The sequence below is a fragment of the Amphibalanus amphitrite genome, unplaced genomic scaffold (genome assembly GCF_019059575.1).
Source record: "Amphibalanus amphitrite isolate SeventyFive unplaced genomic scaffold, NRLGWU_Aamphi_draft 000695F_arrow, whole genome shotgun sequence".
Classification (NCBI taxonomy): Eukaryota; Metazoa; Arthropoda; class Thecostraca; order Balanomorpha; family Balanidae; genus Amphibalanus; species Amphibalanus amphitrite.
In genome coordinates this window covers 306,786-334,625 of record NW_024882189.1, presented here as the reverse complement: position 1 = coordinate 334,625, position 27,840 = coordinate 306,786, and the positions used below count along the sequence as shown (strand labels likewise).

Genomic DNA, 27,840 nt, shown 5'->3' with positions numbered 1-27,840 from the left:
TTCACCGCGTCCGCGAATACATCGGAGATAAAGACATTGACATTGACGCTGCTCAGGACTCGGGATTCGGTTCAGCTGGACTACATACAACACTGTTATCCTTAGTAAGCGCGTCCGTCTATCTAAAGTTAGAACGTTCACTTTGTTCTCTGTAATGTCAAAACGCTGATCTGATAAAAAAAAACGACCCAGGTCCTCCCCGGCTGAGGAAACCCGCCCCTGACGTTCTCTTTTTCGCGATTTCTCTGAACGAGCTGGCGTGGCCGTAGCCGGATCCTGTGATACCAGCCACATTTTCAGGGTCCAGGGCCGTTCAGCCATGGACACCAACCAGTTCAGGACCGTTCAATCAAAGACAACTGAACTGTAAAATCTGCATACAGCCTTTCCCTTTTAGGTGTCTGTGATAAAAAAACGTACAGCAATTTCAGGAAACAAAACTACTGTTAACGCCAGACCCCTTGAGACCCTAATTTTTCGCGATTACTTTTAAATGCGTGAAGGAATTTCAACCAAGCTCAGGACATGGCCGTTTCAAGACAGGCCGAAACTTTTACAATTTAGATATTTCATCGCCATTTCAATATTTCAGGCACTTGTCATTGACTCGTAATGTTAACTGTTTTTCCATCCTGGATAGAGGCTTTCTACGTCATATGACATTAGGCTCCGCCCACGACTGCGGCATTGACCCGTGCCCATCAGCGACCTCTGTACAAACGACACCCCTGCCATCTGTGAAGGACTATGAATTTCGCTGACGCTTCACGTGCTATGAGTCAATTGCAGCAGACGGTCAAGTAAATGTTAGGCTCTTGTTGACTCTTGTATATAGGACCAAGAGGACCATCACTCCTCAACCTACTACTGAGTCGTGCTTCGAACAAACGTTAACGATTCCTAACAAATACGATTTTCGATGTAGGGTATCTGTTTGAAATACGAGCGAGCCGTATGATGTGAAGCTCAGGCAATTAACTTATTATTGCGTTGTTCGATGGTTGCATAGCGATGTACAAATCGGCAGCTACTTGGTGACATCCGACATCCCATTATCGCATTATCTGCAACGCCATAGGCTTTAAATACAGGTGAATATTTCCTAACCTTATGTCAGTTATATGCCATCTACCCGTCATATGCAGCTTATATATAAAAAAAAAAATATCAGCGAACATATCAGCATTGTAGAAGCAATGCGCATTGAGCATTTATGACTCCTTAGTCATCATGTCGCTCTCTGGGCACTGTCAGCCAAGACGCTACGCACAACTCCGCCGGCTTTCGGCACCGCTCGACCGTCGCCCGCCCCCGCTCCCCGCCACAGCGCGAGTGACCGCGCGCCGGCCCGAAACCGCCGCAGGCCAAGACCACAGAGGCGGGGCTTAGCTGTGACGTCATAACGTATCACAGGCTGACTGGTGATAGCCTCTACACACCGGATGAAAATCTTGCTCGAAATTTAACATTACGAGTCAATGACAAGTGCCTGAAATATTGAAATGGCGATAAAATATCTAAATTGTAAAAGTTTCGGCCTGTCTTGAAACGGCCATGTCCTGAGCTTGGTTGAAATTCCTTCACGCATTTAAAAGTAATCGCGAAAAATTAGGGTCTCAAGGGGTCTGGCGTTAACAGTAAGTACCTAATAACAATGTTGCAGCTTGGCTATATTTCACACCTGCGACAAAAATCATTTCAATGATATGATCGATAAGGCAAAGGAAGCATAGTGAGACTGAGAGAGCGATATGCAATGAAGTGGACCCTTTCAGCTGTCTTCAGCCGGCTTATACATCTAACCATATCTGGGGTACGAAGTGGGAAAGAAAACATCTGCAATGCCCTTCTTGGAAAGCTAAGTAGCGGATAAATCAATCGTGTCCCGCTGTACGTTTAGAGGAGCAGCTCCGCTCCAGCTCACAGCAATAAAACGACCCAACGGAGCACAACATCCAGGCGGTGCACGAGACGAAGAACGGACTGAACTAACTACATAGGCAGTTTCCCGCGAACTTTGTAGGGGGTCACCTATCGGGATCAGCCCTAACTACATACGTGGTCTCTAGAATATGTGATAAAGGCGACGCTGACTGACGTACGTCGCCCTCACCACAGCACAGCCAGGTCAATATCCTTACAGCACGAACGGCACTTCGGAGCCCAACTGATGAGAAACACGCTACCTCAGCACCGCCACAGCCCCGGTACGGAACCACCACTTTACCCGCTCGCCGACAGATGTCCCCGCGGTCGCACTTACGCCTCCTCCAGCCAAACACTGTACGCTTTCCACTTGTAAGGCTCCGAAGGCTCCGCCTTCTCGGCCTCAAAGCGGAGATGGTCTCCTGAAAGAAAAGACATGCATCTCAGTCACATACAAACCACACAGAGATAAGTGGAGAGCAAACTACACAAATGTACTCCGTCGTACATGTGTGTACTCCGTCCGTACTCCGTCGGTAACGGCTTGATACAGAAGAGCCAATTCACTAAAATATGCACCGTTCCGTGCTTCTATCCTCAGGATACTGAAATCCTTCTCCTCCATGCCGCAACCCCCCTTCGGGCTGGACAGGCAACTCTATCTCATGCGGGCTGCTCCCTTGGGGCGGCACCGCTGCTCCCGAGGGAGCGCACCCCGTAGCCGGGTGCAGTGAGTGCCTTGGGGCTGGGTGGCCTGTCCTCTGGACGGGCTCAGTCCCGGCGACTCACTAGGGTGCCTGCCCAGACCAATGTCTCCCCCTATATCCTGTCATCCTCCCGGCTCTGAAATGGTCTCATTGGACAGAAAGGGCCTAACCCAACAAAAACAAAACAAAACAAACACTCAAATATGGCATATGCAACTTGTTTAGGTTATAAAACGCTACGAGCGCTAAATTTAATGCAGAGACATTGCTGGATGTACATGCACCCTTATAAAGCAGAGTGGTTCTCAGGAAAAAGAGCGATTCCCTGATGAGTTAGGGACGTACCCTTTTTGAAGACGGTTCTGAGGTCGTAGTTTTTCAGGTTGAGGTCGAAGAGGTGTGCGGCGCTGCGGTGGAAGAGCACGCTCTGGTACTGTCGCGGCGCCACCTGCCAGAGCAGCACTCCGTACTCGGCATCCAGCAGCGACGACACGTACCCCCACTTGTCCTGGGGGGGGGGGGGGGAACCGGGGGAGGGGGGGGGGTGAGACACACACGTATCCCCACTTGTCCTGGAGAGAGACTGATAGTGAGAGACACACACGCCTGTCCTGACTAGGGGTGGGGGGAGGGGGAGGAGGCCGGCGCGGCGGACCGACCTGGTGTCGGCGCTGCGCCTGCGCGCGGCTCTCGGCCGAGCTGAGCGCCGGCAGCAGGTTGTCGGCCAGCGTGGCGGTGGGCCGCTGGGTGGGCGGCTCCTCCTCTCCGGCCAGCACCTCGGCCGGCGGCTCGCGGTCCAGCTCCACCTCGGGCCGCTGGCCGCGCCACGCCAGCCACGCGTACCAGGAGGCGCCCTGCAGCTGGCCGGGCCGGTGCTGCGCGTCCAGGTGCAGCTTCTGGTCCTCGTACACGCAGCTGCGCAGGCTGGTGCCGGCCGGCAGCCGGCCGCCGTGGTCAAAGAAGCGCGCCGCCACGAACACGGCGCGCTGCAACTCGACGCGGCCCGGCTGGCGGAACTCGACGAACGCCCGCCGCGGGCCCACCTCCACCACCGTGCCCATGGCGTTGGAGACCACCGAGCTCAGCTGCTCGGGCCGGCGCGCCGACTCGGCGCGCGCCACGTACCAGCCACACCGGTCCTGGTTGTTTTCGTTGTCGTATATATGACAGTCAAAGAGCACCTGGTCGTTGATGCAGAGCACGCCATCAATGGACTCGTCTTCGGCCAGCGGCAGGCCGTTGGGGCAGACGAACCGGCGTCCCCAGAGGAGGGCGCGCTGCTCGGGGCCGCGTCCGTTCAGCTGGAACGTCAGCACTGCCTTGTGCAGCGGGTACAGCTCGGCCACCGTTCCCAGCTGGTCGTAGTGGTACTCGGGCATAGTGAGGCCCTGAAACAAAGACAAACCTGAAACCAGTGATCTTTGACCAGACTGAGGTGAGACCCCAGGGGTGGGTGTAACTTGTAGGGTTTCAGGTAGGCATGCAGTATTGTATTATGTTATCTATGCATGAGAAATAGAAAACATTTACTAATGTTTTGTTTTTTCCTGTCTAATCTAGTCTGGTGGATGAAGGAGTGGTGGCCACTGGCCGGTGGGTAAGGGTTAGGTAGATAATGTCTGATTGTTTTTTATCCTCCCCCAAGAATAATAATGCAAAAAAAACACAATAATAATGACAAGTCAAAGTGCCACGACTACATTTCATTTTTTCATCCAGCTTTGATCTTGAGGAATTCAAACTGATGAAAAACTTGAAACTTTTGTCATCGTAGAGTAGAGGCTCCTACATATACCTTATCTGACTCTATAGGCTACGTCCAATGCTTACCTAATGTAAACAACGATTTTTGAACTAAAAAGCACTTATGACCGAGCTAAGCTTATTCTGCAATAACATAGACAAGTGGCAATTCTCTCAAACACCGCCTCACACCAACTCGCAACACGCAACACCTTGCGCAACACAATATTTGTTTTTTGTTTTAGTCACGCAGGCGCCGCAGTTGACAAAGAAGTTTATGGAGGCCGCCATGTTTAAATCGTGAAAGCATCCATCATTTCAACATTTTTATTTTATTTTTGTTTGAAACATATCTTATTTTTCCTCTTTTGAGACCGAAGACTGTTAAAATTCATTTAATGATAAAAAGACAAATCGAAGACAAATGCCTTGTGAATCTCTCGATTTTATTTGTATCGATTTTTAGTCTGCTGAACCTAAAATGACGCGTAATTTTTGCTGCCAAATCCTTCGTTGACGAATGAAGGGAAACCTTATCTGTGCCGTCTTGACGATTTGGTCTTGACCACTTGCACCGATTTAATAATTATGCTGTGATCGATAAGCGACATGCTGCTTAGATTAAGTTGTTACTTTTGGCTTAATTTTTATCACACGTAGGATTTTTAAAACTAACTTTAAAGTGAACACCCTATGACAGATGCGCATGCATAGATGCTCTTACTTTCCGAACTCTATTGCAAACACAAGAGCTTAGACTGCTCGAAAAACAAGAATATATGGTGTTGCTCAACTTAAGAAGCAACCCAACTTCCGAGGACTCACGAATTTCCGACTGCTGATCGCCAGCAACTTACGTACGCAAATCCTTCACGTTTTCCCTTACCGATTGAAGGGAAACGCGCCATACATGTCCTTAGTGCGCCATACACCCTGTTTACCCATACCGAGAGCTGTGTTGATATTTGTTTATCACGGCCGGCTGCTGGGTGGGAGCGTAATATAATATCTGGGTCTCCATTATCTTTCATTCAAGATGCTGAGCATCATTGCCATTATAACTACCCTTGCCTTGGTATACCCGTCTGATGGTTATATGATTACTGTTGACGCGCATGCTGAGGAATGCTTCATGGAGAAAGTAACATCTGGTACAAAGCTTGGTGAGTTAATTATCAATATAATTAACCAAATTTAACAGTTGAACGCTATTGGTGTTGCTTTTAGCCTGCCAATAATTTTCACATTTTTATAATATCATGAATGACATGGTCATCTTAATCTGGGACTGTCTCAGTCTGGGAGAAATAACGTTTATTTCATACGTGTTGACAGGTTACAGTCGTAGTTTGGCACTAACTACATCACACTATGTATTATTTCATAAGTCAACCATAGCTAGTGAAAGCAGAGACTTAGTAAGTTGCTACTCCAGATTTGACAAAAATTGTCAATAATGAATCATTTGTTGCTATTTTCTTACTAAGTTAGGATTAGATATATCAATTGCCCTAATAATGACTACACTAGCCTACCCATACCCTACCCTCTTAACCCTTCAGCTCTTACCCATTTCACAAGCAGAACTGTATGGCTATTAGTTAGGTCCCAAGTTCAAATCTCCCATCAACCCCAATTCAAAGGCATCCACGGACTGTTGTCCCTTACTGGATGTAACCCACTCTTTAATACCAGAAAATCACCATTTTGTCTATTACTTTTAGCTTGTTAGGTTCCAGTGAAATCATTAGTTAGCAATGTTTTTCTGAAGAATACTGAAGAAAATGGTGTACAGTATGTCTAAAAAGTATGTCCCCTGGTTTGGCTCTCCCACAGGAGGCGAATCGGTAACTTGGCTGAATCCCAGTTGCGGCACCCGGCCGCCAGGGTCGCTGCCGCGCGAGCGGCCTTGACCGCTCGCATGTCATTGGCAGTTCGGTCCCTCCCCATCTATACCGAGGTGGGGAGGGGAGAAGAGGGGAAGAGAGGGGAGGGAGTGGCATCCGCTCGGCACTGGGCGATACCTGGCTGACCCCGCGCTCCCTCGCTGACCTCCGTCCTGCCCTCAGGCGAAGACCGACTTCCTCGGCCCGTAGCGGCCGAGCGGAAAACCGAGCTAGCAGGGCGCGACTCCATTGGCCCAATCTTATAAATGGAATGCTGTCGTATTCACGGCATTTGATAATATTAAAAGTGATACCAGCAGTGGATGTCGTAAAATACAGTCCAAAACAAACGAAAGCACACGATTGACGCATAATGCGCCCTCCCATTCAAATAAGCCCGCCCACTTCAATAGATGGTGTAGTTTCTTAGGGCGTAAAAGATGCAAAACACTATATACCAAACTTTTTTTTAGCTCGGCCACTGGGACGTCAATACACAACTGACTGAAATGCATGAAAACCATTTTGCATTTAATAGCCGTTTTCTGCACCCAAACTTTAGCCAGTGACGCCCTGTCCATTCTGAAGCGTTTATAAGATTGGTCCCAGCACCCGATTTTATATGAGGAAGTCGTTTAAAAAGCATCGTATCTCTAACCAATTTATTTATTATGGCCACTTTTACAGGACGTCTATAGAGCTTTGACTTTTACATTTCTTCCTCGTTCAGGAGCAACGTTTTAACCCTCACCGGACCTTCAGGTTTTCTGAATACCGAAGGGGCGTTGGGGGTTGGAAGTGAGGGAACAACCCCCTTTGCCGATTCGCCCCTTAATGAGCTAGAGCCTCACGAAAGAAACGATCGTGCGCGTCGTTACGAAATGCAGCGATTGGTCTCCGATTTTAAAGGAAATAGTTCACTTTTAACATGAGGTTTTGAGCTGGAATAGCAGTTTCGTAGCTTGAGCTGAGACTAGCACAAATCAGGAGCTTTTACGGCTCAACGATCACCCTAGACGAAGATATTCCATTTCTCGTTCCGAAAAGAGTGCCTTGTAGAGGAATGCGTGCCTTGCACAGGAATGCAGCCACGTCATCGTCAGCCAATCAGCGTGCTGCTTACAGCCAATGCAGTATGCGTAGGTTTGAGCTACGCCATATGATTGGTCAATGCGTAATAAGCTTCCGCGTCAAACATTATTTTACATAGAATATAGTTCGTCCTAAATTAAAATATAGAAAATAATTGTTTTTACAAAAAGGTTTTATTTTATTTCATGATTATTTTGAGCATAAAAAATCATAAATCAATAGCAAAATACTGATTTCAGAAAAGTGGACTGTTTCCTTTAAGGACTAGGATCAGCCGATGACTTCTGAGGTTAGGTCAAGTGGCCCAAGGCACAGGTTCGGTTTTTGGTAAATAACTTCGTTAAACATCGATTTTAGCAGCATCGTGTTTGTCTAGCTCAGGCGTGTCGAATGGTATACTTTTTCTTCGGGTGAGATCAAGTTAAGGTGTTAACCTCGGGTCAAGGTCAGGTCACAGCCCGTCAGGTCACGAAGCTGGTCAAAGCATAAAGATCTTATATACAATTTGATTTAGGATAGTTTAATTCAAGTCGGTATGAATCCGACTTGACAATTTACTAGGTGGGTTTTGCAGCGCTATTACTTCGGCATGTAATTACGAGCGAGCGAGCGCAGCGAGCGAAGCGAAGTCATTTCAATATAACGGAAAAATCTCAGTATGAGCGGCCCGGCCCGGCCCGGCCTGTAACGCTTTTGAGAGGCTTATATCTCAGCAACCGGTGGACCGATTGGCCTGTGGTCTTTTTTGCTGGGTAGCCCCATCCCTTCTACCCCGTAATTGACTACTTTTGATACATCTCAGTGACCGTCGTGGCACGTGCCACGTGAAAAGTCAAGGGTGTTCAAGCAGTTTTGCAAAAGTAGTGATTTTGAGAGGCCCATATCTCAGCCGCGGCTTGAACGATTGACTTGCGGTAAATTTTATAGGGTAGCTGCATCCCTTCTACCAAAGGTCGGATACTCTTGATCTATGTGAGTGACCCCCAGTGCACGTGCAAAATACAACAATAAGAGGTGCCAAATTTGTTCCCATTTCAGTAACTCGGTAATTACTGGGGCGATTTCGCTGAAACTTGGCATACAGGTAGGCAACCACCAGGCAATGCATTCCCATGTGTTGCGGTTAGGGCGCTACTGCACGTGCGCACGTGCAGGGGGCGTTTCCAGATCTCGAGAACGGCTGGGCCGATTGCGCTCAAATTTGGTACACGGTTGGGGACCGGTTAGTAGGGTGCCGTGCAAAAGTCAGTTTGGACCCCGTTTGCACGTGCGCACGTGCAGAATGCCGCTTCCAGATCTCAGGAACGGCTGGGCCGATTGCGTTCAAATTTGGCACACCGCTAGCGACCGGTTAGAAGGGTGCTTTGCACAAGCCCGTTGGAAGTACCCTCTCGCCCTTCCGCACGTGCAGGGCTCACTATCTCGCTCGCTCGTTCTTCGCCCAAAAGGCGTTTTACTGGTCATTATTCAGTCTTGCACTACAAGGGCATAGTTACGAGCGAGCGAGCGCAGCGAGCGAAGCGAAGTCTTTTCAATATAACGGAAAAATCTCAGTATGAGCGGCCCGGCCCGGCCCGGCCCGGCCCGGCCTGTAACGCTTTTGAGAGGCTTATATCTCAGCAACCGCTGGACCGAATGGCCTGCGGTCTTTTTTGCTGGGTAGCCCCATCCCTTCTACCCCGTAATTGACTACTTTTGATACATCTCAGTGACCGCCGTGGCACGTGCCACGTGAAAAGTCAAGGGTGTTCAAGCAGTTTTGCAAAAGTAATGATTTTGAGAGGCCCATATCTCAGCAGCGGCTTGAGCGATTGTCTTGCGGTCATTTTTATAGGGTAGCTGCATCCCTTCTACCAAAGGTCGGATACTCTTCATCTATGTGAGTGACCCCCACTGCACGTGCAAAATACAACAATAAGAGGTGCCAAATTTGTTCCCATTTCAGTAACTCGGTAATTACTGGGGCGATTTCGCTGAAACTTGGCATACAGGTAGGCACCCACCAGGCAATGCATTCCCATGTGTTGCGGTTAGGGTGCTACTGCACGTGCGCACGTGCAGGGGGCGTTTCCAGATCTCGAGAACGGCTGGGCCGATTGCGCACAAATTTGGTACACGGTTGGGGACCGGTTAGTAGGGTGCCGTGCGAAAGTCATTTTGGACCCCGTTTGCACGTGCGCACGTGCAGAATGCCGCTTCCAGATCTCAGGAACAGCTGGGCCGATTGCGTTCAAATTTGGTACACCGCTAGCGACCGTTTAGAAGGGTGCTTTGCGCAAGCCCGTTGGAAGTACCCTCTCGCCCTTCCGCACGTGCAGGGCTCACTATCTCGCTCGCTCGTTCTTCGCCCAAAAGGCGTTTTACTGGTTATAAATCATTGCTAATTTCGATCCGGATATCGTTATTCAATGCTGGCCTTTGCGTCCTCAGAAAAGTTGATAGTCATGAAGGCTTGCATTGACCCATACTTTCCATTTTTCAGCACCATTATTCGCCGTAGTTGACCAGGTAGGGATTTTTCTTCAGCTCTCCCCCGAATCATTTGGCTTAGACCCATGGCGTATCACCCGTGCATCGCAAGGCACAAGTTCACGATCCCCACGAACCCACATCAGCGTCCGTTCGCTTGGTGTGTGACCCCTTGACCTTTGGCCGCGACAACTGCCAGCTTGCCGGAGCACCCCTCCCTGCACGCGCTGCCCCGCCCGCTCCCCTCCCTCTCCCCCCCCCCACGGGGTCGTGTCACGAAGGTTCGGGCTTACGCTACTACCGGCCGCTGCGCAGCTGTCACCTAGCGCTTGGGAATGTGTGGTCTGGTGCGGATTCAGCCAACTACCGGCTCGCGACACCAGCGCCACGTAGTGGCGACGGTACATTCTTTTTAGACATACTGTACATGTCCATATGTAAAGAACTGTGATCATGTGTAGACACCATGCATCCAGTCTCTCCTTTCTGTCATCTCTAAGATGTGGAGGCATTCTTGCCACACTGGAACTGTGGCCTGTGCGTGCACATTTAGTGTCACCTGAACTGACCACTCAGAAATACATCACAGGACTGGGAACAGAGTTAACATTTGGGATCCTGGAACCTTATCAATTTAATCGACACATTGTCTCTCTCTCTCTCACAGGTCTCGCATTTGAGGTGGTGGAGGGTGGCTTTTTGGACATTGACATCAAGCTGATTGGGCCCGACGGCAAGGTGGTGTACCAGCAGGAGCGGGAGAGCAATGGCAGGTTCACCTTCCCGGCTCACATGGACGGCGTGTTCACCTATTGCTTCGGCAACAAGATGTCCACCATGACGCCGAAGATCGTCATGTTCTCCATGGACCTCGGGGAGGCGTCTAAGAAAGACGGAGTCGACGGCGAAGGTATGTATGACGCAAAGACCTGAAGCCGCGCTGGGTGCAGAACCTGCTGTCGATTTCGACGGCTCGAAACGGGGTGGGTTATTGCGGCGATTCCTACACTACAGCTTCGGAAGACCCGAGAATGTGTTTTGATGTTGCGGAAACCTACTGCAGACTGAAGGATAGTGACGAATCATGATGGTCCTGACCTCGGCGTCATCCCTCGCCGGCGTAGGTGGGAGGGGAGGGTGGTTGGTCTCGAGTTGGCACCGCGAAGCATTTTCATAGTTGCATACTGCACTGTTGGCTCTGGATATCGAATGACTAAGAAAGCTTTTTGCGTTTACTTCAAACCGAGCGTATTTATATTTTTTTTTTTTAGATCATTTTTATCGTCACGATAAAATTTCGGGTGTAGGTAATGCTTCACAAAGAATGTGCGAAGTTAATGTAAAAATGTCATGCTTGGAGCCATTGTGAACCCAGGTCGTCTGCAGCTATGGTCGTATAGTTGGAACACGGGCTCATCGTTGTCTTCGAGGTCACTGTCGAGGAGCGAGAGGTTGACTCTTGACGTTGTGCTGTCTGTCCGTTTCAGCGAGCCACAACAAGCTCGAGGACATGATCAAGGACCTGGGGTCGGCGCTGACGGCCGTCAAGCACGAGCAAGACTACATGGAGGTGCGCGAGAAGATCCACCGCGCCATCAACGACAGCACAAACTCGCGCGTCGTGCTCTGGTCCTTTTTCGAGGCGCTCGTGTTGGTGGCCATGACCATGGGCCAGGTGTACTACCTCAAGCGGTTCTTCGAGGTGCGGCGAGTGGTGTGAGCCGGCGCGGAGGACCGTCCAAAGCCTCGATCGGGAACTGTCGCTGTCCGCCGGTACCGCGGCGGCGGCGGCGGCGGCACGGGAGAGACTGAGACAGAGGGTGTCCGGTGGTGCCGACGGAGGGCGGGCTGCTGTGTGGCCGGGGAGCCATGGTCAGTGGCTGGGGAGGACAGGGGCACCGTCTTTCTGCACGCTGTGCGGGGAGGGCGGGCTGCTGTGTGGCCGGGGAGCCATGGTCAGTGGCTGGGGAGGACAGGGGCACCGTCTTTCTGCACGTTGTGCGGTTATTTAGCGGCGATGTCAGAAAGTTGAGTTGGTTGCGCGGTCACGATGGGGGCGAGCTTGTTAGTGAACAAACGTTGGCTGGGTGCTTGCGTTTTGATCTGAGCGATGATTCTATACGGCTGGCACAGCTGGCCATTTATCTAATTTCAAATCCAGGCCATAAACATTTCTGGACGATCATTGTTGAATTGCAATTCGTGTGCGCACCAAAGTTCCAATACATATGACCATTTTTAATGTGTACAATTACAGCGACTCACTGGACACTCGCGACATATCACTATTGGGACGCAGTCGGCCGTCGTTATCCGACCACTTCCTCTTCGGGCACGTGCCACGGCTTCTGCTGGCGGTCCTTGCTCCACCAGGGCTCGGGTTTGATGGCGGGCGGCTCCTGCAGTTTCAGGCCCTCCTCCTCCATCGCGCGTACAAAGGACCGCAGCTGCCGGCAGACGCACAGTTCAGTGGGACGCTACCCGGGCGTCACACTACACATCTGTCGGCCCGGTACTCAGCGGCGGACTCCGAACTCTGTTAAAATTTATCCAAGGGGCACCGAAAACTGCATGTTCAGCCACAGCTTCAAGCAAAAGCAACATCTGGCGACAGCCCGCTAAACGTGTATCGACACAAAGCTGCTTCCATTCGGACAGCTGCGGACGGGACCCTGGATAGGCGAAAGGGTGGGACAATTTGCCTTCAACACTAACGACGTCAGTCTAGCCCATAGTTCTGCGCAAGTCTTTATGCCATATTTTTTGTGCCTAAGTCGTCTGGCATTATTGCAAATAGCTCGAATTATCAGGGTAATTCAGGGGGATGCGAGTTTTCAGAACCGGAGTGTAATCGCCACGCCGATTGTGGATTGCTCTTGATCGTCAATACATACATACATACATACAGCCGCCGTGACCCGTACCCACTGGCGCCGTCTCGCCGGCCCCCGTACGTACCCTGTTGGATCGCTCCAGCTGCTCCTCGGTGGTGGGGAACTCGAGCTCGGTGATGCCGGCCTCGAGGCAGCGGCGCGCCAGCACGCGGCCGACCGCCTCGGCGGCGCACACGTCCACCGCCGAGAACAGGTGTCGGCGCACGCACAGCTCGCGGCTGGAGGCCGACGCCAGCCGCCGGCCGGCCTGGTGCTCCACGTGCGCCGACGTGTGCCGGTTGGTGGCCTCGAACACGGCCCTGTCGGCGCCGAGCGGGGCGGTCGCTCAGCGGGACGGACCGGGGAGACGGAGCCGGGCAGCTGCGGTCCAAATAGGTACATACGGGACAGCCAACGGGTAATCAGTGTAAGAAGGTTACGACGCATTCCATAACCTACAGCGCAAACTGGGATACCGCCAATAGGAGATGTTATTCAGAACACTGCTGTATGCCAGGTCAGTGGAGAGGCGCTATGTAAGAGAGACATACAAATTCACTGAAGGACATGATGTGGAGTTTGCTAATGTAATAATTGAATGAGGACTTTCCTCCACAAGACCCGAACGATTTCTTAATAATTGAATGAGGAATTTCCTCCACAAGACCCGAACGATTTCTTGTGGAGTAAAGTCCTCATTCAATTATTACAGAGACATACAAAGTTAGGATTACGTGTCCCTCTTGGGAAATTAACCCCGCGTTCGATGCCTCTCGGACGACGAAGATTCTACGTCGTCCGGCCAATCCCGTTCAAGGTCAGCGGGAGCTCGGCTGCGATTATGGAACGTGATTGGCCGTCCGACGTAGAATGTTTGCCGTCCGAGAGACATCGAACGTGGGGTAAGATCATAAGATGTAGGAAGCACATCTGATCCCGACTGGTGTTGACCATTGGAATACCAAACGGCTACGCGCGATGATAACAAACGATTCGGCAGAAAAACATCGAGTACATGGCATGTAAATGGCAAATATATAACGAGACCACATCGGGATGGCCGGGAACAGTTGAACGATCTCCACATCAGTACCATAGCACAGCATGGATAACATATTCATGAGGTCACAGACCACAACCGAAGGAGTCCGGTGGGTGTCGGTCGGTCGGGCCACCGATGCCGTACCTGTGCCAGTACATCCGGCTCTCGGGCTCCAGTCTCCAGCCCTCCTGTTTGCGCGCCAGCCGCATCCGCTCCAGGTTACGCGGGTTCTTGTTGACGAACGTCGGAGCGGCGCCTGCCGCCGTGGAGCCGGGCCGGACCGGACCCGCCAGCCGGGGCACCAAGCCGGCCGCCCGCGGCACCAAGGCAGACATCAGGAACACTCTCTGTGGGAGGGCAATGCTGATCAGCACTCAACAACCTGGGCCATTTAAAGACCTCCATTATTAGTGACATAAACTTAGGTAGGTAGTAGTTTCCTATGCCCATCTTCCATTTTAAAGCTGAAGGTAGCTATGTAACCTTTGAAGTTGGTGTCATGTTGGTATACCTATCACACCACACTAAGTGAGGTACCTTACTGGAAGATTACAAATCTTAGTTGGTCATCATTTATCAATAATTAGCCACTAAATAATAATGAAAGGAAATCAAATATGCAATTAAAGTATAAAATAGGGAAATGAAAGTGATTAATCTGTAAAGTTAATTCCTGTAACATGGACATCACTCAGTAGAAAAACTCATTTTTAGTAAGAATAATAAGCCAACTCATAAAGTCATGCTGACCGACAATTTCTAGCTCAAACTAACTATCCGTAATCTCACCACAATCTTGAGCCAATAATTGTCCGAAATTATAAGCAAAAATGAAAAAGTGCCATTGCAGCATTTACCTGACCTTGTTATTTTCTGGATTCAGTCAGCTGGCTGGCGAGCTGGTGCCTTATGATGGCACTAGCAGAGCTTGTTAGTTATTGATGCATATACATAAAGGACTTAATATCTACCTACTAATTTCTGTATCAGTGCCATTTAGTGTGTGTTCAACATATAGATAACCAGGGAGAATTATCCTGGATCACTGGGATGATTCAATGTTTTAGGCTGACACTGTAAACAATGGACATGACAAATAGTAGAAGAGCCATTAATGAAGCAAAAGCAATCTAAAAATGACTTATTGCATAAATAGTCCTTGCAATACCAAATAATTACTGGTGATACCAGATACCTAGGTAACAGGTAACAACCTAAAATTTCCGCTGTTTCATATTAGTATCAACAGCACCACAATTGTAGATCGGACCTTATCTTGACACAAATACCGATAATTATACCTCATTTTCCTGATGCTAAATGCAAGGTAAACACGTTGATAGGTATCCATCTACTTCCGTACTTATATCTATATTCTATATATTGATGTATATCTAAATGGCTCTACTAGCGCCATCGTACGGGGCCAGCTGACTGAATCTGGAAAATAAAAACGCCATATATTACCTACCTACTTTGACAGTTTGTGCTGACTTGACTTAAAATACCTATGCTTAGGTACCAATCTACTTAGAGTAGAAGAAATCCCTCTAAATACAGCAACTGCGTTCAATATTGGCAGGTCAGGCAGACAGTAAAAGCACAAAAATGGAAACGAATTGAAGAGAAATCAATTTTTTGTATTCTGTAATATTGTCATGTATGACACAATATTATAGTTGAAAGTAAAACAAAACCCACGGTGACTATAAATACAAAACCTTGCTGAGAATGTGAAAATTATGGTGAAAATGCTAACTCTTTTGATGACGTCAATAATATTTTTTATAAAATAAAAAAGGAAGAAATGGTTTCGCAAAAAAACGTGTGCAAAAGGTTGACCATTTTGAAACATTATTAAAATTTTAAATTTCCATTTATTAATGAAATTAATTGAAACAAAAAAAGATTGGCTTGCCCATACATCGGATGCAGGAGTTTGATTTCCCGATTCGATATGGGTATTAGCGAATCAGCAACAAGTGGAGGAATATGAAGCAGCAAGATGGTTCACTGTCCATTTTATTCAGATTTTCATAAGAAATGGGTTCTTATTAGAACTTCAAAATCAGTTTACAGGAAGACAATGAGCTCAAAGCTGTATGAAAATAATGACGTCAATTACTATTCTGATTTTTCTTTTCAAATACGTTCAAGTTGATTGCTGTCTCTTGTGCGCCGTTTTGAAATGTCAGCACGACTTATAACAAACTAAAAATAAATGTTTTTATAATGGTATTTGAATTTCATGACATTTTGTCTTTGTTTTCAAATTTCAAAAAAAGAAAACATTTTTTTGGGGAGATACACATCTCATAGTTAATAATCATTTTTCGCAGTTTAAGTTGCGGGCTTGGGAAAGAACAGGAAGCGGAGTGTGGTGCACGTGTGGATGGTGTACCAAAACAATCGTTATTTTTAGCTAAATTATATATCGATTGAGTCGGATAAACCTGACGAGTGTTAGTCACGGCCTGCACTTAAGCACAATAAACGTGACTTAAGACTTGTAAGTATCCATATTTATGGCAGCGGCTGTCATGTCGCTCGGAGCAATCCGCCACATTTGTCTGCGTTCGTGCTTATATGTTGAGAATAGCGATTGAATATATTTTAAAGGGACCCTCCCACCTTAACATTAGATTTGAGTTGAGATAGCCAAAATGGGGTCCCTGGCTCACAATTACCGGTTTCGGCACTCACAACATCGAGAAATGCCTTAAATCGGAAATATTGAATTTCAAAATTGCAGCATTTTGATTCAGAGGGGCTAATGCTTAGGAATACCCCTCTGAATGTGTGACGTCACCGCAGATATCTAACGATTTTTAAATGTTTGACTAAAACGTTTTGTAGCACGCGGTGGTATATGCTATTTGCGCGCAACATCTGCCGCAAACGCCGCACTTCTAAAATAAAGTCGCTAGAAACAGCGGAGATCCCAAAAAAGTAAACAAAAGTAAAAGTCTAATATCTTGAAAACCGGTGAATATTTTTCGGTGAAATTTGGTAGATATTCGTTTTCGCTCTTTCTGAACCGAGCGACATCACTTTCATGCCAATTCATAAACTTTTTTGAAGGTGGGAGGGTCCCTTTAACAAATAAAATGTGTTGCTTGACAAGAGGCTGGATTGCTGTATATCATGATGCTTTAATGTTAAGCATTTAAGAGGAAATTCTCAAGCCTCTCATGTTCAGGTAGTCTGCAGAGGTGAGCTGGCAATCTTCCATAGTTGATAGTCTCAGTCCGTGAAGCTGGAACACAGCTTCCTTGCATGGAAATGGAAGTCAGTCTTGCTACCTCCATTTCCATTGAAATGCATGGCATATTTTTCACCTTCAACCCATAGGCCCTGGCTTTGAGGTCCCATCTCAAAGTGTTAGCGTTCGGAGAAAAATAGGTACATAGGTATGTCTTGTATATAAATCTTTGATCAGAGGAGGAAGAAGTGATCAGCATAAGTGAAGGCTGTGTTCCAGCCTTAGGGCACCTAGTTAAGGAAGTTTTTAGGAAGTTTCAGCTTGTTTTTTTCTTAGTGATAATGTTTTTTTTCAACTGAGAAGCATGCTTGACTGATCATCAAGCTCATGTGAATATGATTTTGCATTTTGTGTGACATAGCTGATAGTAGTTAATGTTTTCTCTGCTTACACTGAAATTAAAAAAAAAACACTCATAAAAAGCATTAAAGATGTTACATAGCTGTGCAAAATAAGCCATCAAGTGATTTTATTAAATTTTGTTCATGAGCTTCATTTTGATAAAACTATAAGCTCAATGGCAATACAATTGTTAACTCATTAGAGCAATGTCCCAAAATTTGTCGATTTGGGTGGGAAACGACATCCAAATTAAATTCATTTTTCACTCTTACTACCAATATTTAAGAATAATTGTCCACTCCCAACCAAGAAAACTTAGGATTTTTTACCAGGAGCAGTTGTGTGGATGCCAGGTTTAGCATCAAACATTCTACACCTTAGAATAAAATACATGTTTTTGTTGTTTCTCACTCCTTTTAGATCTAATCGAATCAGCAGTTTTCTACCTCCCCCCCCCCCCATTTTGGTGGGTATTTTTCCCCTCTGACACCCATGACAAAACTCAATTTTGGGACACTGCATTAGAGCATCACTTTGTGGTTCATTATCATGGCAACCTAACTTAGCTTCATATATTTTCACTGAGTTGTTTCAGTGCAGCCAGCCATCGGCCATTTCACAGCATAGCTAGGGACCTCAAGGACAGTTTCTGAGTATTCAATCATTGCAGAATGCAGATTTATCCAGTCTCTGTTGATGTACCTATCTATTGTCTCTCTGAGTCCCAGTGCTGATGTGTCCAATATCAGTGTAGATGTGTCCAGTCTCAGTGCCTCTGTGTCTAGCCCCAGTGCTGCTAGTTCCAGTCTCAGTGCTATGTCTAGCCTCAGTGCTGATGTTTCCAGTCTCAGTGCTATGTCCAGCCTCAGTACCGGATGTTTCCAGTCTCAGTGCTGACTGGTCCAGTCTCAGCGCTGAGTGCTGACCGCACGTCCAGTCTGGGCTCTGACGGGTCTGCCGCGGTCGTCTGCCCGGCAGACAGAGCGCCGGGTCGCCGCTATGTCGGGCCGTCCGCTGCTGCTGGTGACGCTGCCAGTGCTCACCGTGGTGGCCATCTGCCTGTACCTGCGCCGGCGGGGACGCTCTGACTCGGACCCGCCCGAGCCGCCGGCGCCGGACCGAGCCCCCGCCGGGGGGTCCGCAGACGCAGAGCCGGAGCCGGCCGCAGTCCGGGCCGCGCCGCTGGCCGCCCAGCCGGCTGAGGCCGCTCGCTCCCAGCCGGATGATAATGCACCGGAGCCGGCGGTGAAGGGAGACGCCCTCAGCGCACTGGAGGCGGCCATCCAGCCGGCCTCCCAGCGAGAACAGCCGCCGCCGGAGGCCGGAGACGCGCCGGCCCAGGCGACGGAGCCCGCCGGAGCGGAGACAGATGCGGTCACAGAGTCGGAGGAGCCGCAGACGAACAGTCAGGAGCCGCAGACGAACGGTCAGGAGCCGCGGGATTCCGTTCAGGAGCCGGCCATAACCAAGGAGGACGCGCCAACCGTCTCTTCGGAGGCTCCAGCCGTCTCCGCCGTGGCCCCTGCGGCCCTGGAGGCCACTCAGCAGTCTGAGGCGGCCCCGGAGGCCACCCAGCAGTCTGAGGCGGCCCCGGAGGCCACTCAGCAGCCGGAGGCGGCCCAGGAGGCCACCCAGCAGTCCGAGGCAGTGCCGGAGCCTTCTGGTGAGGCGGCGGCGGCCGGCGCCGAGGCGGCTGAGCCACCGGCGGGCGGCGCTGCCGAAACGGGCGCCGATACGGCCAGCGAGGTGAGGGTGGCACCGGTCCGCGGGGCGGGGACGGGGCTGCGGTCCGCGGGGCGGGGACGGGGACGGGCGCAGGGCGGCGGGACGGGAACGGGGCACAGGGCGGCGGTCTCAGCACCTCGCCACGCCCCCGTTTGTGGACGAACGGCGCGGGTCGTCGGCCACCAGGCTGCAATGTTTGATTGCAAACATTGCGTCATTGTTTGCTTTGGTCGCACTCGCAACATCTTTGTTTGGAGATGGAAGTTAAGGGGAACCAATATTTGATGACGCTGGTATCATTTTCAATGGTCCGTACGTTTGGGGCTGTACACTCGTGTCTTCCCGCTAAGCTTCCTTTCACGTTGTGGGCGAGAAAGTCCGTCTAATCCCGCTCCAGCGGCGGCCGATGTGAGTTAGTGGGTGACTCCGCACTGACCGTGCTGTGTGTGGCGGTATCGGCCGATGTGAGTTAGTGGGTGACTCCGCACTGACCGTGCTGTGTGTGTCCCCGTGCCGGTGGCGGCGCAGAGCTCCAGCGACAGCGGCAAGGGCGGCAGCTCTGCCAGCCTGGAGCAGGCCTCTCCGGCCACCAGTCCCGAGTCGGCGCCCATGCAGACCACCGTGTACGACTTCCTGATACCGCAGGTGAGCGCACCCGGCCGGCGGCGGGGGCGGCTTGCCGTGGAGGGGTGCCAGAGCCGCCCACGGCGCGGCACCGCGCCCGGGCGGGGACGGGGGGGGGGGTCGCCCGGCCGGGGCCACGTGCTGGCTGCTGGCACCGCCGAGATCTGAATAGGGACACGACTGTGGGTTTGTGAATGGAAAATGGCCACGGGTATCTGAATGATAGAACACGTGTGATCAAGGCTGCGGAGTCGGAGTTGTAGTTGTAGTTGGAGTTGGAGTTGGAGTTGGAGTCGGTCGGAGTCGACAGTTCTGCCCGGAGTCGAAGTCACCAAAATTTACCGACTCCGACTCCGGAGTCCGACTTAAGCTCAACGTCATGCCCTGCACCTGTTTGATTGACGATGCTACGCTTGAAATTAGATTTCGATTTAAAGACCATTTTGCTGTTTTGGACGAACGTTTTCAGCGAAAGAAGCAGAAAACGGCGAATTCCTCAGAACCTGCTTTTTAATTCTGCATGCTATTTTTAATGCATATTTGCAACGCAAAACCTTGAAACGCACAAAAGATCGTTTCAAGCAAGATAAAAACATCTTCATTATGAACTTCAATATCAAGCTATGGATTTTAATAGAACCGTACGGAGTCGGAGTTGGAGCTGGTGTTGGAGTCGGAGTCGATTTTTGAAGCCGGAGTCGGAATCGGAGTTGTAGTCAGCCAAAAATCCATCGACTCTGCAGCCTTGCGTGTGGTGCTCGGTGCGACTCATGCCTGGCGGGAATTCGACCTGTTGTCTAAGTAAACATGTCAGACTGTATGTAGGACGCAGCTCCGTGTCGTTGCCCCTCTGCGTACTGCGCCCAAACTGCGCCCTGGTTGCCTCCGATAACTGCCATATGTGACCGTGTGCCCGGGGGCACAGAAACTGTGCGGCCGGCTGATCGGCAAGAACGGCACCTTCGTCAACATGCTGAAGGCGCGGACGGGCGCGCACGTCATCATCCGGCTGCACCCGGTCAAGTCGTCGGTGAAGATCTGCTCCGTGGATGGTGAGTGGACGGCCGGGCCGCTGTGAACTGTGTGTGTGTGTGTGTGGCCCTGTATATCGGCTCCGGTAAATGTCGGTCACCGGTGGCGGCCTCGGACCGCCCCGGCGAGCGGCCGGCGCTATCAGGATGGACGCGATTACATTGTGTAAGCACTGCCGTCTCACTCATGCTCTGTCATGGAGCTCCCGGGACCCGGTCTAGGTGGTTTACTGTCCCGAATATGCATTAGCGCAGTAGCCGGTCATATTAGGCAGGGTCCTTGGTCGAGTTTTTGCCGGGTGTATTGTCCGCCAAATCGCTTCAAATGCACGTACTGACGCCGTTCTATGAACCATTAGAAGAAAGGTAGCGCGCTGCCGACCCTCGTATTGTCTGCAGACTAATTACCCGCGGACGGTCGGTATCATTCGGGTCCGTTGACGTGTTTGTGTGACGGTATCCATTGGGCTCACTGACGGTCGTAGAGACTCTGTATCCGGTGGTTCCACTGACAGTCGGTATCCGATGGGTCCACTAACGCGTCTGTCTGACGGTGGCAGGGACCCAGTCGGAGATTGACGCCTGCCTGAAGCTGATCCGGGAGAAGTTTCCCGTCAACAAGTTCCCGGCGATGACGCTGGAGCAGCTGAATCGTCCCAGCGAGCAGGCGCTGGCCGTGCCCGACAGTCAGCAGGTGGGCGGGGAACGAACACAGGGGCCCTTTTTCCACTGCTATGTTAGAAATGTTCCGTATTTTTTTAAGCGACTGTTTGATGTAAGTGTATTGCTAGTTTTCTATAAGTGTCGGGTTGGTGGTGTGAATCACGTTACCCGCGGCAGCTGCTGTGTGCCGAGAGTAGCGGTTGGACCCTGTACCCCAAACAAACTGCCGCGCTCAGCCGTGCCGCGCTGTCCGGCCGAGTCAGAGCGGTGCCCGAGTCGTGCACCGCACAGCGCGCCCACGCCCGCCGAGAGGGTGATGAGGCATTACGGCGCAGGTTTTCCGCGAGGGATATAAATAGACCAGCGCTGTGAGTCGGGGTCGTGCCGTACTCCCTGGATGCCGTTCCCCTGGACAGCTGACTGTTTATCCATACCGGTGCTCTGGATCCCGCCCCCCAGACCCCTGCCTGTCTCTCGGCGCTGTACCCGCCGTGTCTGTGACCCCCCCCCCCCGCCCCCTCGTCCTCCGGCAGCTGCACCTGCCGCAGGGCGTCACCTGCGACGTGCTGGTGTCGGCCGTGGTGACGGCCGGCCAGCTGTTCCTGCAGCAGCACACGCACCCGACGTTCCGCGGCCTGGAGCGGCTCACCACGCTGATGGCCGCCTGTTACGGCGACGGCGGCTCGACGCCGGAGCTGCCGCGACCCGTGGTGGCCTCGTCGATCTGCGCGGCGCCCGTGGCCGGCGGCTGGTACCGCGCCCAGGTGGTGGCCTACTACCCCGACTCGGACGAGATGGACGTGCGCTTCATGGACTTTGGCGGCTACAGCCGGCTGCCGGCCGCGCTGGCCCGCCAGATCCGCACCGACTTCATGTCGCTGCCTTTCCAGGCCGAGGAGTGCTACCTGGCCAACGTCATGCCCGTCTCAGGTGGGTGCCGCCGGCTGATCGGCCCGGGAGGGGCCGCGACGGGGTCCGGGTGGGTTTATCGCTGGGGACGTGTCTTCAGTCCCCCAGTGATAGGTTTGAACTTTAATTACTGTGTCGTGTCACACCCTTTGGTGTATATTTTCACCAAAAAGGCAGTATCCGGTGTCCCCCGGTCCGGTCTCCAACTCTGTCAATGTGTCCGGTCCCCCCCTGTTGTGTGGCAGAGGACGGCTGGAGCCTGGAGGCCGGTGCCGTCTGTCACTATGTCCCGTCCCCTGTTGTGTGGCAGAGGACGGCTGGAGCCTGGAGGCCGGTGCCGTCTGTCACTATGTCCGGTCTCCTGTTGTGTGGCAGATGACAGCTGGAGGCCGGCGCCGTCTGTCACTATGTCCCGTCCCCTGTTGTGTGGCAGAGGACGGCTGGAGGCCGGCGCCGTGTGTCACTATGTCCGGTCCCCTGTTGTGTGGCAGAGGACGGCTGGAGCCTGGAGGCCGGCGCCGTGTTCGAGAGTCTGATCACGGACCGCGCGCTGGAGGCCATGGTGGTGGGCTACGCCGAGGACGGCACGCCCTTCGTCAACCTCTACAGCATCCAGGGCACCGAGGTAGGTGGACGGCCCGGCGCCGCTGAGCCCGCCGCGGTACTGTTCGCCGAATATCGGCCCTAACGAGCGCTCTAATGGCTGGCCATTTCATGTCAATGAGCTCGTTATCATTACGACACGCAATCTCAGTTGATTGATCGACGAATCGCTTAACCCTATTCCTGGCGGGGGGGGGGGGGGGCCTCAGGAGCCCCCCCCCTGAGGTTTTTTTGGTTATTTCTCCCAAACGCGTTGAGCTAGGAAGCTCAAATTTTCTGACTTTTCCTAAAAGGCTTCTACGCAACATGTCTGAAAATTTTGAGTTGATCTGACCTCAGGTCAGGTCACCAGAGGCGGTTTGGTGACCCTACCTCAGAAAAGTTTGCAATCACGCCAGAGCTAGAGTTTTTGACCGATCAATTTCTTCTGTTCAGGGTTTAGTTAGGGTACCAGTATGGGCAATTTGTATATCTCGGAATTTTGATATCGGTGACCTAAGGTCAGGTCAATTTCGCGACCTCCCCATTATAAGTCAATGGGGGAAAAATCAACTCCCTGTTTTTACCACTAAAACGGGTCGGAATGGCCCCATATACCATACATGACTTCATATACGATCAACCTTCACTACCTTGAGGTCTGTTTTGCTGTTGGGCAGCTGTGAGGTCATGTGACGTCATCAAAGGTCACCAAAGGTTTTTGGCCAATAACTCCGTACAGGAACAAGATACAGACGCGTGGATGGTCTCATTGCGTTCAGCTCATCAAGACGCATCGAATGATATACATGATGACCTCGAGGTCACGTGACCTGAGGTCAACCTTTGACCTTGACCTTTCGAGGTCAACATATACATCATTCGATGCGGATTGACGAGAGGATCACGATGATGCCCTTAGTTTGTTCCTATCTTGACTAATTCGAAAGTTATTCGAGAAAAACTCTCCAAATCTAGCGCCGCCATTTTGACTTTTTCGACCCCTGTGACGTCATCTTTGACCTGACCTGAAAATGACCTTAGTAAAAATTGTAGATCTTGGCCGTGCATATCCGATGCCGTTTACCGCTTGTCGCTATCTTGCTTCGTTCTCGAGATCTCAGGGGGGGGGGCCGAATCGGCCCCCCCCCCGCCAGTTTCTTGTCCCGGCGGAGCCCGCCAGGAATAGGGTTAAGCGCTGTTCTACCGGCTCGAACCAGTTTGGTTTCCTGCCTTGTTTGTCCGCCCGCGTCATGGCGCGTGGTGCCGGTGTTGTCGTTGTCCATATTGTGCCGCACTACTGCTTGTTCCGTGTTGTGTTTTGGTATCTGCGTTGTCCGTAGCGTTGTGACTAATGTTTGTACCAGTGTTTTTACGTGTTGTCTTGTGGAGTTTGTCCGTGTCTGTCATTTGTTCGAACCGTTCTTCTATTTCTCCGTGTCGTCGTTGGTCAACAGTCAGTTCCGTACCGTCTGTGCTGCCGTTGGTCCGTACCGTACCGTACCGTCCTGCAGTTACCTTGTGCTCGTGTCGCACTGCACGGTCTGTGCAGTTGCCTGGTGTCCGTGTCTCCCGGTTCCGGTGGCGCGGTATAACCGGTCCGTGACGGTCCGCCGTGACCCGTGACCCGGCCGCCGCCGCTGCCTTTCCTCGTTCCGCCGCCGGCCGAGCGGGAAAGTGCACCGCTCTGACGCCCGGCTGACGTCCGTTTCAGTACGGCAACAACGCCATCACTCTGGTCAACCAGCGTCTCGTGGAGAGCGGCGCCGCCCGCTGGGTCGAACTCCAGGCGTAGGCGCGGCCGACGCGCCCCGGCCGCCGGGCGGCCAGCTATGCAGTCCGCGGGAGCTGATCTCCCTCCCAGACAGTCAGACAGACGTACTTATTTTTCTGTGGATCGGCGTCTGTGCGCGGTAGTGAGATGTGTTGTGAAGGGCCGAGCGGACCGGCACGGGCCGGTACCAGCGGCCCGGCCCCGTGCCGCCAGTGTGGGACGGTGGGCCGGCGGGCTCTGTGTCCGAGGCAGCGGCGCGCCGGCCTCTGCGGGCTGAGGTCGCCGTGACGGTGCGGCGATGGAGACACGCAGCGGCCGGCGCGGGTGAACAGAGCAGCCGTGTGCCGGCGGAGTGCGGGCCCGCCGCGTGCTCCGCCCGCTCGGGTCCCGCCGCGGCAGTGACAGTGACCGTGCACTCCGCTCCGGCTCTGCTGGGGCCGGGCTACCCACCCAGCCCCGCCCCTCCCTCCGGCGGTCTACAATGGACAGGAGCTGTGAAGGAATGTGATGACATGGTGTTACATAATGATCCAGGATTTCTTGATTGATATTTGGATGCATGTATGCTGGTCACGAGTTCATGTTGCATAACATAACGGCCCTAGCAAGAAACGTATCGTCACAGGTGCGATATTTTGAAGCCCTCTTCTTGGACCAATGTTATGGTTGTAAAATTATCGACATCTTGCTTCCTTTTTGCGAGCCAAAGATGTTTGGGTATTTTATATTGTTAGGCGAATTGAAGGGTGTGCTCACGAACATGTATCTGCTGTCGCGGTGTTCACGTGCCGCTGCCTCCAGCGGGCGGCGCGGCTCTCCGCTCGGCGAGCTACGACTGGCGACGGAGCCACACGTGGGCCGCCGATATTTTCATCAAGTTTTGCGTCAGACCTGTGCATAGTATACCGTGCATCAGACCCGTGTACCGTGGGTGAGACCCGTGTACCGTGCGTCAGACCCGTGTACTGTGCATCAGACCCGTGTACCGTGCATCAGACCCGTGTACCGTGCATCAGACCCGTGTACCGTGCGTCAGGCCCGTGTACCGTGCGTCAGGCCCGTGAGCCGTGCATCAGACCCGTGTACCGTGCGTCAGGCCCGTGTACCGTGCGTCAGGCCCGTGAGCCGTGCATCAGACCCGTGTACCGTGGGTCAGACCCGTGTACCGTGGGTCAGACCCGTGTACCGTGCGTCAGACCCGTGTACTGTGCATCAGACCCGTGTACCGTGCGTCAGACCTGTGCGTCAGGTGTGTTTCAGTCCCACGTTGCGTTGGTAGGCGGGCTCGGAGGCGGGTTGGGGCCGTGTCGTTAGTGTATTTTTCTCGTCGTACGCTGCTCGGTGTGAGTGAGTGAGTTGTGTGAGCGGTACCGCGCGGGCCGAGTGGTTTGTCGGCGGTGCCCGCTGCGGGTCTCGGCGGTAGAGGGGTCTCGGTGGTAGTCGCGATGCTGCGTAGTGTGGGCGACTGGCGCCCCTAGCTCCGAGTAGATGGGTGCTGGTGTCGCAGAGTAGCAGAGTTTCTGGCGCGCCCTCGCTGTGTGCGGTGCCCGGCCGAGCCCAGCACGGGCTCTCTGTCCATCGCTAACAGATTTGATTGTCGCCGTCGTGTCCGTTGGGTCGTGACTACCAAATTATCTGTCTCGCTCTGGCGGCTGCCGGGAGGTCGCGGGCCGATCTTTATCGTTCAGCTGGTACAAACCCACATCCCTGTGAGGCGACGGATGGCTGTCTGTACGCCGGCAGTCGGCGCCGCTCGGGTCGCGTGCAGTGTGCGCCGCCGCCCGTTCTCTATGCCGCGATGTACGTACCGCCGTCTGCGCGCGCTCCCTCAGCCCGGTACATCGACCTTTTCTGTTGCTCTTCGCCTTTTGTCAGACGAAATACACCGTTTTCCGATCTGCGCGGATCTCACGCGGCGATGACGGCCGGCCGGCTCCAGCAGGCGGCTCGGCTGGCCCGGCTGGCGCGGCAGTGAAAGCCGACTCGGCGGCCTTGCGTTACGAAATGGCTCTGCGGTGCGGCGGCGGGCCGTGTGGAGCGGTGTGGCCGCCGTCAGCCGGCCGCTGACCCGGCCCTGGGACGGCCGCAGGAGCCGCCGGCCCGCCAGACCTTGCCCTTGCCCCACATTTCGGCGGGGACGGCGGCGCCGCACTGCCGGCGCGCCCAGCTCGCCGCGGTACCTATCTGCAGCGGCGCTGGTAACGGGAGGTGCCGCCGATGGGCCTGGCTGCCGCCGTCCTCACTGGGAACGGTAGCCGTGCCCGCCGGCGCCCGTGCCCGCCGCCCCTGGGACGGGCCGACCTCGGCCAGTCGACTGGCTGGGCCGACAGACTGCAGTCGGGCGTGGCCCGATCGGCGGTACGGCCGAGCGTCGGCGGCACAGCGCCAGCCACTGCCCACTGTGGAACACGGCGGCATCATACCAAAAGCAAGGCGCATAAAATCATGTCAACATTGCTTGAAAAGCCGATTAACATAGTTTCAAAATACATAAAGCCCTCTGACACACTTACCCGAATTGAAAAAGAAAATGCCATCCCCATAGGCTCATGCCGCCGGAAGCGGCAGAGGTGACCCGAATATCGCGTGGCTTCTTACCTCCTTATGAAAGAATATATGTAAGCTTTCTATGTACCTACTTTGCAAAATACCCTCACCATACAATTCGGTCTTTTCCCGCTCTTGCCTGCAGTGTTGTTGCATGAGTAATAAAAGCAGCACATCCAGCGAGTCTGCACCCCGGTCTCCAGTGCAGAACGCCTGAAACCCGAGCACGGCAGTAAGACTGCTGAGCGGATTGTAAGTACCGAGTGCCTGCTAAATATTCATAAGTCGTGCAGCCGAAAAGTACTTGGAACTTGCCTGGCTCCGGCTTTTGAGTTTTCCGGTTGACACGGGCGCTGCTCGAGAAGACAGCGTTGAGAATGTAAGAGGTTCTTGGAATAACTTTTACGGTCGGGTGTTGGAAAAGGCGAGGTCTCTGGAGCCGGGAAGACTTTTACTTTTACCGACTGCTTCACGGCCAATGACAGCGAAATGTCCCTCGCCTTGCTGATCGAGCTATCAGGCGCTGCGAGACGGTGGCCGTGGCCGACTCCGCCTGACCGCCTGTGACAGCTGCCGCCCCCGCCAAAACCCTTCTCTGTAATAACACAAAGTCGCCGGCTGCTCCTCCTCCCGACCAAAACCA

At 52.4% G+C, this 27,840-nt stretch overlaps 4 protein-coding genes across 10 annotated transcripts; 2 read left to right on the top strand and 2 right to left on the bottom strand.

Annotated features, from left to right (window-relative positions):
• Nucleotides 1-1,646: 1,646 nt before the first annotated feature.
• On the bottom strand, nt 1,647-4,655 carry LOC122364754. Of its 2 annotated transcripts, XM_043335450.1 has the most exons (4): nt 4,464-4,655; nt 3,293-4,021; nt 2,979-3,141; nt 1,647-2,348 (listed from the first exon to the last, which is right to left on the bottom strand). In XM_043335450.1, exons 2-4 carry the CDS (start codon nt 4,010-4,012, stop codon nt 2,260-2,262), a joined length of 972 nt encoding a protein of 323 aa, XP_043191385.1. In that variant the 5' UTR covers nt 4,013-4,021; nt 4,464-4,655; the 3' UTR covers nt 1,647-2,259. The 2 variants fall into 2 exon arrangements, with proteins under 2 accessions (XP_043191385.1, XP_043191384.1); XM_043335449.1 differs by having other exon boundaries at nt 2,979-4,021; nt 4,464-4,600.
• A 632-nt stretch (nt 4,656-5,287) lies between these two features.
• Nucleotides 5,288-12,065, top strand: LOC122364748 (transmembrane emp24 domain-containing protein 2-like). Of its 2 annotated transcripts, XR_006253625.1 has the most exons (4): nt 5,312-5,539; nt 10,491-10,733; nt 11,311-11,695; nt 11,779-12,065. XR_006253625.1 is itself a non-coding variant. In XM_043335441.1 (3 exons), the coding sequence occupies exons 1-3, from the start codon at nt 5,413-5,415 to the stop codon at nt 11,541-11,543; spliced, it is 603 nt and encodes a 200-aa protein (XP_043191376.1). In that variant the 5' UTR covers nt 5,288-5,412; the 3' UTR covers nt 11,544-12,065. The 2 variants fall into 2 exon arrangements, 1 of the variants encoding a protein (XP_043191376.1); XM_043335441.1 differs by having other exon boundaries at nt 5,288-5,539; nt 11,311-12,065.
• Nucleotides 12,047-15,445, bottom strand: LOC122364747 (39S ribosomal protein L18, mitochondrial-like). Of its 3 annotated transcripts, none has more exons than XM_043335440.1 (4): nt 15,210-15,445; nt 13,883-14,085; nt 12,782-13,016; nt 12,047-12,270 (listed from the first exon to the last, which is right to left on the bottom strand). In XM_043335440.1, the coding sequence occupies exons 2-4, from the start codon at nt 14,071-14,073 to the stop codon at nt 12,133-12,135; spliced, it is 564 nt and encodes a 187-aa protein (XP_043191375.1). In that variant the 5' UTR covers nt 14,074-14,085; nt 15,210-15,445; the 3' UTR covers nt 12,047-12,132. The 3 variants fall into 3 exon arrangements, with proteins under 3 accessions (XP_043191375.1, XP_043191373.1, XP_043191374.1); XM_043335438.1 differs by having other exon boundaries at nt 15,214-15,414; XM_043335439.1 differs by having other exon boundaries at nt 14,601-15,409.
• A 621-nt stretch (nt 15,446-16,066) lies between these two features.
• LOC122364752 (A-kinase anchor protein 1, mitochondrial-like) lies at nt 16,067-26,548 on the top strand. Of its 3 annotated transcripts, none has more exons than XM_043335444.1 (8): nt 16,067-16,247; nt 18,321-19,088; nt 19,596-19,712; nt 20,617-20,743; nt 21,283-21,416; nt 21,919-22,315; nt 22,786-22,919; nt 24,591-26,548. In XM_043335444.1, exons 2-8 carry the CDS (start codon nt 18,342-18,344, stop codon nt 24,669-24,671), a joined length of 1,737 nt encoding a protein of 578 aa, XP_043191379.1. In that variant the 5' UTR covers nt 16,067-16,247; nt 18,321-18,341; the 3' UTR covers nt 24,672-26,548. The 3 variants fall into 3 exon arrangements, with proteins under 3 accessions (XP_043191379.1, XP_043191382.1, XP_043191380.1); XM_043335447.1 differs by having other exon boundaries at nt 16,107-16,247; nt 18,325-19,088; XM_043335445.1 differs by having other exon boundaries at nt 16,109-16,247; nt 18,228-19,088.
• The last annotated feature ends 1,292 nt before the right edge of the window (nt 26,549-27,840 follow it).

Coding starts and splice junctions, on each gene's coding strand:
- LOC122364754 (XM_043335449.1), bottom strand. CDS start 4,012: ATGCCCGAGTACCACTACGACCAGCTGGGAACGGTGGCCGAGCTGTAC.
- LOC122364748 (XM_043335441.1), top strand. CDS start 5,413: ATGCTGAGCATCATTGCCATTATAACTACCCTTGCCTTGGTATACCCG. Junction 5,540..10,490: donor AACATCTGGTACAAAGCTTG/GTGAGTTAATTA, acceptor TCTCTCTCACAG/GTCTCGCATTTGAGGTGGTG. Junction 10,734..11,310: donor AGACGGAGTCGACGGCGAAG/GTATGTATGACG, acceptor TGTCCGTTTCAG/CGAGCCACAACAAGCTCGAG.
- LOC122364747 (XM_043335440.1), bottom strand. CDS start 14,073: ATGTCTGCCTTGGTGCCGCGGGCGGCCGGCTTGGTGCCCCGGCTGGCG. Junction 13,017..13,882: donor AGCCGGATGTACTGGCACAG/GTACGGCATCGG, acceptor CGGCGCCGACAG/GGCCGTGTTCGAGGCCACCA. Junction 12,271..12,781: donor AGCTGGAGCGATCCAACAGG/GTACGTACGGGG, acceptor GTCTGCCGGCAG/CTGCGGTCCTTTGTACGCGC.
- LOC122364752 (XM_043335444.1), top strand. CDS start 18,342: ATGTCGGGCCGTCCGCTGCTGCTGGTGACGCTGCCAGTGCTCACCGTG. Junction 22,316..22,785: donor CAACGTCATGCCCGTCTCAG/GTGGGTGCCGCC, acceptor GTTGTGTGGCAG/AGGACGGCTGGAGCCTGGAG. Junction 22,920..24,590: donor ACAGCATCCAGGGCACCGAG/GTAGGTGGACGG, acceptor CGTCCGTTTCAG/TACGGCAACAACGCCATCAC.